The sequence below is a fragment of the Miscanthus floridulus genome, chromosome 3 (assembly GCF_019320115.1).
Source record: "Miscanthus floridulus cultivar M001 chromosome 3, ASM1932011v1, whole genome shotgun sequence".
NCBI classification, from domain to species: Eukaryota; Viridiplantae; Streptophyta; class Magnoliopsida; order Poales; family Poaceae; genus Miscanthus; species Miscanthus floridulus.
In genome coordinates, this window is record NC_089582.1 from 148,593,786 (window position 1) to 148,602,559 (window position 8,774).

General features: G+C 51.4%; 1 protein-coding gene across 1 annotated transcript; it reads left to right on the forward strand.

The window, feature by feature from the left end:
• Positions 1–340: 340 nt before the first annotated feature.
• On the forward strand, positions 341–1,652 carry LOC136547483 (transcription repressor OFP1-like). Its single transcript, XM_066539422.1, has one exon. It carries the CDS (start codon positions 623–625, stop codon positions 1,451–1,453), a length of 831 nt encoding a protein of 276 aa, XP_066395519.1. The 5' UTR covers positions 341–622; the 3' UTR covers positions 1,454–1,652.
• The last annotated feature ends 7,122 nt before the right edge of the window (positions 1,653–8,774 follow it).

Here is an 8,774-nt window from a genome sequence, read left to right on the forward strand (position 1 = left end):
TCTCGCTGATGGAAATGGTAGACTGACACTTGAATGAATTTCACTCTGAAAAAAATACCTCACACATAATAAGGTCCCCTTTGGAATGTACCGTAGGGAATTTTCCTATTTCATGTATTTTTCTTATAAAAATGAACTAGTAGTTCCTGTAAAATTACTGTATAGTTCCTGCGATCCAAAGAAACCCTAAAAAAATCTTTCAAGAAAACGTCAGGTGCAATTACTGTACATGATCCATTTTGCACATTCCATGCAAGTCTGCAGTAGAAATGCGCAAAAGGATTTACACTGTATTCCTGCTAGGAAGTTAGTTAGGAGTGCGGGTACAGTCCCAACTTGCATTTCTATTTTGCAGTAGTGGAGTGAGCTATGCGAACTTTAATTTTGTGAGACAAGCAAGCAAAGACGGCCACAGCACACAGCAAAGGTGCAGACGCCAAACGGATTATTGTGGTAAGCTGCCACTCGCGCTTTCCCACGGCACCTTTCTTCGGCTCCCACCCGCGCCAAACTTTTCCGCCATAAAAAGTGCGCGCACGGCGTCGCACCTCATCACTGGTAGCCCACACCACACTCCCCTGCTGGCGTGGCGCTCGCGCTGCCAGTGCAACGCTAGCGGAGGATGAGCTCCTGGTTCCACAGGCTGCGGCGCAAGACAGCCGGGGCCGCGGCGATCGCGAGCGCCGCCGCCGTCGCCGAACACCCGGCGCCGCCGCCCTGCTCGCCGAACAGGGCGTCCTACCACGTCCCGAGCCGGGACCGCGCCCTCGCCCTCCCGCGCCGCCCGGCCGCCGCCAGGGAGGACAACCCCAAGCTCCGGGACACCCGCTTCCCCACGCGCAGCCCGCAACCGAGCGACATCGTCTTCGACGTCGTCGCCGCCCGCCGCGACGACCCGTTCAGCGCCGCCGCCGCGCCGGAGCTCAAGCTGCGGCCCATCCTCACGAGGCTGCCGCCCAGGCCAGACGCCGACGCCGCCGACGGCGGCGGTAGCAGCAGCGCGGCCGCGTCGCCCACGGGCAGGGCGCGCCCACCACCACGGTTCCACACCGCTAAGGGCGGGGCGGCGCCGCCGGACCACCATAGGCGGAATAAGGCGGCGGCGGCGGAGGCCTGCACGCGGAAACAGAGCCGGCGGCTGCGGCGCGCCGGCAGGCTCCGGTGGGTGTACGAGAGCCTGGTGGTGGTGAAGGAGTCGGCGGACCCCGAGGAGGACTTCCTGGAGAGCATGGCGGAGATGATCGCGGCCAACGGCGTGCGGTCGCCGCGGGGGCTGGAAGAGCTCCTCGCCTGCTACCTCGCGCTCAACGCCGCCGACCACCACCGCGCCATCGTCGCCGCGTTCCGCCGCGCGTGGCTGCACCTCCACCTGCACTGCGCGCCGCCGCCGCCGCCGCTGGCGAGGGGACGGCGCTGTATGCATGAGCATGAATCGTGCGTCGTTGTAGATTAGCTCTAGCTAGCTAGCTCTTCTTCAGTCTCGGAGAACTCACCGATCGCTGCACGGAGCTAGACGCAAAGATCGCGACGTGCCTGCTCGATCTGCTGTACAGAGTGCGTTCATGTGAATTGTGGTGTGGTTGCTTACGGTGGTTATGAGCTAGCAGCACACAGTCTTGAACAGAACGTCGAAAAGACCGGCTGCTTTCGTTTTTTTGCCGCGTCGAAACTTCACTCTTGTTTGGTTGTTGCTCATGATGATGTGATGCTGCAAAGCTGAAGGATCGATCCGTCGATCGGCTTGTGCGTCGTCACGGGGGTGTCGCACTTCAGTTTCGGTGTTTCTTTCTTTCAGGAAAAGGCTGTCGACGTGTCGACCGTGTGCCGACTTTACACATCAGGCTGCTCAACTTGCGTCAGAAAAAATTTGGAATAACTCGCATCTTTTTGTGTTTTTCTATCTATGGACCGATGCTATGGACAATAGGTCAATAGCTACTCTAGCTTCTTTCTTACGTAATCCTTAGGAGAGATATATAAGCTTTACAGATTCATGGGTGACCCAAATCACACTTTCTTACGGCTAACCAAAACTGTTTATCACTGCACCCTCTCCCTCTTTAATTTGTTTATATTTTAACACAATAGCCATATAGATACCCTGCTTATGTTGCACATGATACTTTATATACCTTTTTCGTACCCCAAATCACACTTTTCCCCTTGCATCGCACCTCATAGAAAATAGATATTACTGTTCCCTTTTGCATACATGTATAGGTGGTGTGAGTTGTGATACCGTGATACACATCATGGCATTATAGCTACTTTGAGATATTTTTATAATGACAACAGGTAACTTAGATGTAGACTTGGGGTTATTCAAAATTAATTTTATGAATAATGGACACGGGTAATTTAGACGCAGAATTGGGAGTTATTTTTAGAATATTTTTAAAACGAAGAAGGTGGGTGATTTAGATGCAATTTAGGGGTTGCCTTGCATTATTTTTTTAATGTCATTTCTGGGTTTTACTTCGAGTTATTTTTCTATTGTAGAGGACACGACTAATTAGATGTCAAAATTTAGGATGTTAGTTAGATTAGTTTTCATAGAGGATATGTGGGTAAATTAAATAAAGTTTAGGGTATTAGTTTGGGTTGTTTTTCATAATGGTAGATGTGGGTATTTTAGATAAAGATTTAACTAGGGGTTACTTTAGATATTTTCATAATGACCAAGTAGGAGATTTCTTCTTTTTTGAAAACACAACAGATCCAATGGGGACTCTCTTGTAAATAATGATCAGAATGGATGGCCATGTGTTTCTATTTTTTTGGGAATTTATATAATTATTTTGTTATTCTAGTGTGTCTCGTGAGGATTAATGTTAATGCCTCAAAAGGTGTTCCAAATCAGTAATCTTAAGATAGTTTTCCACCCCACTCATATTTTTTCATTTGATTTCCTTGTATTTGTTTGATATATGTTGAGTTAAATCTCTCTCGCATGTTCATATTATAACTCTAAGCTTCTATGGATATTGTCTTATCTTTATGTGCTATACCACCAAAGTTTTCACCGAAGAGTGGCTCCAGAGTGGGTGTTTTTTCTGGCTGCAGTCATATAGAACTCATCAGGATTTCCCCGTGCATTGGAGCTTGACACGGTGAGGTTGCTTTTAGTCATCTAGAGCATTACAACTCACCGGAAAATTGAGATTTATCCCGTGCATAACTCTGGTGCTCTTGATTTCAGAGCTATCCGGTGCTCTTGATTTCAGTGAGTTGAGTTTGCAACAACTAGTTTATGTTTGGGGGCTATATATATACTTGCTCTCCTGGTCATGGGGATTGGGGAGCCCTCTTGGATACTTGGAAAGCCTCGTATACATAATAGAGCATAAATTGAGGATCCACTCTCGTAGAGTTGCTTGGGACTACATATTTGGAGAATGAGAGTAACATTCTAATGATAAGTTTGAGAGATTGACGAAGTGGGATAGGTGGTTGATTTGTAAGCGGGTTTGCTTGTTACTCTTGGAGTTTGCCACCTTCTAGACAGTTTGGAGTTGCAGACTCCGTTGAAGCACTACGACAAAGATTGTGTAGGTTCTCAAGAGGTGATTTTTTAGGGGCTCTTGTGCTTATCCCCGTCGAGAAGGTGAAGAGCAGCTATAGTGGGCATCAAGATATTGAGTAGCACATTGGTTCTATCGAGTTCAAAGATCAAGCTCTTATGGTACCGAGACAACCTTGCGGGGTTGGAAGCTTTGGTAGAAAAGTGGTCAACATTGGGCTTACCTTAACATAGATTAGGGGTGATTGGCAAGTTATTGATAATACAGGACGATATAAATTCTTCTATCTTCATATATTGTGAGTATCCATTGAGGTCAAGTTCGTTTCATTTCTACTTTATGTTGTTTACATTCATAGACTTGAATTGCTTACTTGTCACCTTAGGTTGCAAACCTCACTAATTAGTATGTGGTTCTAATAAATTTTGCCTAGTGTGTTTGTTTTTAGTGATCACCATTATCGATATCCACACTCATTTAGCTGGTTCCTTAAATCCTACACATTCATACCTTAATGAATAATGACGGGGATTTTATTGAAACTAGGGGGCCAATGCCCCCTACCTCCAACACACCTTGACCAACAACACATCTTCTATTTCTCTATAACCTGCCTAGTACTTCTGAAAGATCTTCTGGAAGCCATATCACCCTCACCAAACTATGAATTAGGCGATCTATATAGGGGAATTGAAGACCTCAGCAAGTACGCATCTAAAAGGTTCATCTTATTGAATATTTCCATTTGAGGCCATCTCGAGGTTGCGTTGGCCGACACAAGAACAGTGCGGGCCGGTCTTTTTCTATGTTTGGGTTTGGTCTTCGCGAGTTTCTTGCTCTGGCTTCCATAATATCCATGCATGCCTTCATTGGTCGTCGACACATTGTTAATTCTCAATCCTACTATCCAAACAAATTAAAGCATATATCTCCCATGGAGATCAGATGAATCTCGTCGAAGATCTTGGATTGCGTAGTAGTGAAGTAACGCCTGGAGTCGTCCTGAGCCTTAGGACTTTCCTGGAAGTCATGTCAGGGGGCACGGTGTTGGCGCCATCCGATGCCAGGCTATGCTTGGTCTGGTCCCTTCCAGTAAAGCTTCATATGTGGTGACTCTAGGCCTTTTTTTGGTCATGCCAGTAAGTCCTCATTTTAAGGTAGTTTTACCTAATTTTGCAACATACTCGGAAAAAAAACACAAGTTGTATTACGAGGATTGAAGGAGAATATAATTGGTGGAGATTGTGTTATATTGCATTGGGCCTCGTGGGCCGATTATATAGAGTACATAGGACTAACACCTCACGTGGTTAGACAATGTGGTACTATTCCTAGTTACTCTAACACCCCCCCCCCGCAGTCACAGCGGGAGCGCTGCAGACGGTGAGACTGGAGAAGAAGCTAAAGCTAACATCCCCTGCAGTCATAACAGTCGATGCGACGCAGATGATGTGGCTGGAGAAGAAGCCGATGAGTCCTCATGCAAGGCGGTAGCCCTTTGTGCCGATGTCGAGGTAGCTGAGCGTGAGGGCGCAATAGCCGTGGTCGAAGAAGCCGTGCTGAAGATGGCCGAGGTCGACGTAGTTGTGGTCAGATTGCCATGTCGATGGAGCTACAGGCGCGCGAGGGGTGCCATGATGATGACAGAGACACGTCGAGGCAGTCGTCGTGGAAGGGGGCGACGCCGAAGTCAACGCAGGCCGTCGTAGACGTAGAAGAAAGGCGACGACGCAGTCGAGGCAGACGGGGTAGGAACGGGAGGGTCGATGCCGAAGTCGATGCAGTCAAGCCACCTGTGCGCCGAGGCGTGGGCTGGGTTTGCCAGTCCCAGCAACGCATCGGGGACGAAAGCACGCGTCGGTGTTGCCAATACCGGGCGTACAAGGTAGAGGGCCCCAACCACGGTGATGCTGTCGACGTGGTTGTGCTGGACGAAGAAGAAGCAGTGCGAGAGTGCGAGAGCAGACGCATCGGCGAGCAGGGCTCAGCGACGATGCGAGGGGTGCGACCGGCGAGCATGGCTCAGCGACGGCGCGGGTAGCGGCAGCTCGATGACGAAGACCCAATCAGCAGGACGAAGACCTTGTGCAGACGGATGGCGTAGCAAAGAGTGCACAATACAATCGTCGATGCACAGGGGACGGTGATGTAGATGCAACGGCGAAGCGGACACACGGGCGGCGGTGCTGCAGCCCAACGAGGCGACACGGCAGCAAGCCAGTAGCCCTGTTGCTCGGAGAAGATGCGCAGAGTACTCGGCGATGGACGTCACGGGAGCCAGGTGGATCGCGCATAATCGGGTGTACGGACTGAGTACGTTTGAGGTGGAGCGACGATGGAAGAAGCCGGCGGAGGTGTCCCGATCTGTGGTGGTGATGACGAACCGACGATGTAGACATGCGGACTGAATGACCGAGAAGCGACGCGGGAAGGCGTCCCCTCAGCATCGCCTGCCCCGGCCAGGCCGCACAGTCGAAGATGTAGATGTCATTGTAGTCGATGCCGATGCCGGAGTAGGTATGCGCGAGGTCGACTGGCGATGGGCGACTCAATCCCGATCAGTGATCGGGCAAACCAAAAAGATACAGCAGCAACGGATCAGGTGTACCCCGGCAACAGTGCACCTCAGCGCAGCTCGTCCCGGCTCGCGGCACGAGCTGCCGGAGTCGGACGGGGTAGGGCGCACGGCGGGTCGCGGTCACGCGAGGTCGCACGAGGATGACGCAGATTGGCCGGCCGCCACCATGGTAGCGCGGTGTCGGGGTCGATCTGCCCGGGCCACCACCACGGCGGCGCGAGATGGGGCGACGCCCAGCATCCTCCACGGTGAGCGCGGAGAGGGCGGCGAGGTAGCGCGGCGCCGCGAAAAGACCCGATCTGCCGCTTGACGACGACGAAGAGGGCGCGGGATCAATAGGATCCGGCGCCTAAAGAGGTGGCGCTGCCTCCGGCGGAGATCGATTTCTCCCCGGGGGCGCGCGGTGCCGAAGCGGCGGCGGCTAGGGTTAGAATCTAAACCTAGGCGAATGATACCATGAAGGAGAATACAATTGGTGGAGATTGTGTTATATGGCATTGGGCCTCGTGGGCTGATTATATAGAGTACATAGGACTAACACCTCACGTGGTTAGACAATGTGGTACTATTCCTAGTTACTCTAACAAGGATAGTGTTAGTGCCAAATGATATAAATTTAATGAATTTAGAAGCATGGAATTGTTAAATACATATATAAAAAAATTTACACTACCTCACGACAAACACTTCATGAGATGTTTTGCATACAGAAGATGAGACCTGTTGAGATTGGCGTGCTCAACAGAAAGGTCAGAAAGCTCTAATCTAAGGCCTAATTTGGAAGCAAGGAAGAGGCAAACCTAGGGATAGAAAGCCCCTCACGAAAAACTAAATAGCTTATTTAAACGACATCCTCATCGATGCCGATGGCTTACCCCGGAAAAAGTCTACTAGAGGATTTGAATTTCTAAACTTGCTACCGTAATTGGTCTCTTGGACTGTTGCTACGCCAGTGCCAAAGTTACAGCTGAGTAAACAAAAACAACGGATTTCGTGTAAAATAAAGCAAAGCTGAGCCGTCGCGTGGAAACAAAAGCAAAAGCAACAGAAGAGAACCTGGTGAATGGTAACCACGGCATGCACGCCCGTGCAGAGGTGAGCTGGGAAGGGAATCCGCTGGCATTCCAAGAGGACACGTCGTCCTCAGGCCAGGCGGCCCCTGACCCCTGTCCACTCCAGGATGCAAGGCGAGGCCAGGCCCCCATGCTATGCTCGATGCTGCCTCAGGTGAAATGGACGTGTCTGCGCGTCTTCAGTTATCCACTGGTCGGTCGGCTCCTAGCCCTGGCCGGCCGCTGCAGAACTGCAGTGCTGCCCCGTAGCAATGGAAAGCATAGCGCACTGTTCAGGCATGGTCACCAGTCACCACTCAAACTCACCCGTGCCACACTTCACTCCACAGTGACAGGCCAAGGCCAGAGCAACGCAACAAGCGCTAGCTGATGTCCTCGTCATTCAGCTCGATCAGCTTCGGTCGTCAAGTGGCAAATGTGAAAGTCAAAAACAAAACAGGCGCCGATAACACCTTCCTGCTGTTCCGTCTGTGTGCCGATCGAGCTCGCCGGCCGGCCGTGCGGAAAGGAGGAAATGTGGATATGATGATCCTGGTCCTGGCGTAGGAGTAGCCTGCAACTCCAATCCAATGCCGATGGGCCCGTTTCCTTCCTTGCTTTCTTTACAGGCGGATAGTGGCAGCAATGAGCAGGGCTGTGTGCGACCTTTATCTTTTGCCAGTTATGATCAGATACATACTCCATACTAGCATCAAAAGATTAGGAGGGGAAGAAAAAAGGATTCCGTAAAATAAAATGATGCAGCCACCACAGCAGGCAGCCATGAATGGAGGCATGGAGCCTACTGCTGCTATACTATACTACAGTGATCTAACAGTGGGAACGCAGAGGAGCATGCAGCTCAACAAGGAGAAGCAGACCCAACCCAAAAGCTCAGCTCGATCTGCGTGGGGGCTTGGCTTTGCATTGTTCTTGTTCGCAGTCGCCGCAGTTTCAGCAGCAGCAGGTATAAGCTCGCTTATTAGCCATGGCACAGTATTTTCTTTTTTCAATAAATTAGCTGCACAAATCAGCACAAACGGTTTACAGATCAGCCGAACCAAGTAAAGGTTCGTCAGTGCAGTGGAAGTCCAGGGGCGAGAAGGCAGGCAGATGAAGGCAGGCGCCGGCCAGGCAGAGCGGCGCAGAGGCAGAAGAAATAGTACGCATGGCGAGAAGAGGACATGCGCAACGTACAAACATTTTGCCATCTGGCCTCACCTGCTCTCGTGATGATGGACCTGACCTGACTGATGGACGATGGGCCGATGGCGAAGGTATAGATGGCCAACGGGCCGGCCCGGCACGGCATAGGCCCGTGCCAGTATGGCCCGATAGCCAACGGGCCGGCACGGCATGCCGTGCCTCCTGGGCCGTGCCTCACAGGGCCACAGGCTTGGCCACGGGCCCAGGCACGGCCCTATGTGCCGATTTCCGTGCTGGGCCGGGCCGCGAAGCACGAGCAGAATCACGGGTCGTGCCGGCCCACAGTTAATGAATTAAAAAACAAAAAAAATCCCAAAGCGAGCTCGACTGCCCCACGCGGCTCCACCGCCGCCGCTGCATCCCCGCGCGGATCTAGCGTCCCCGTACCACGCCGCCGCCGGATCTGACCAGGGGAGG

Excerpts from the sequence above, each read along its gene's own strand:
- LOC136547483 (XM_066539422.1), top strand. The coding sequence starts at position 623 with ATGAGCTCCTGGTTCCACAGGCTGCGGCGCAAGACAGCCGGGGCCGCG.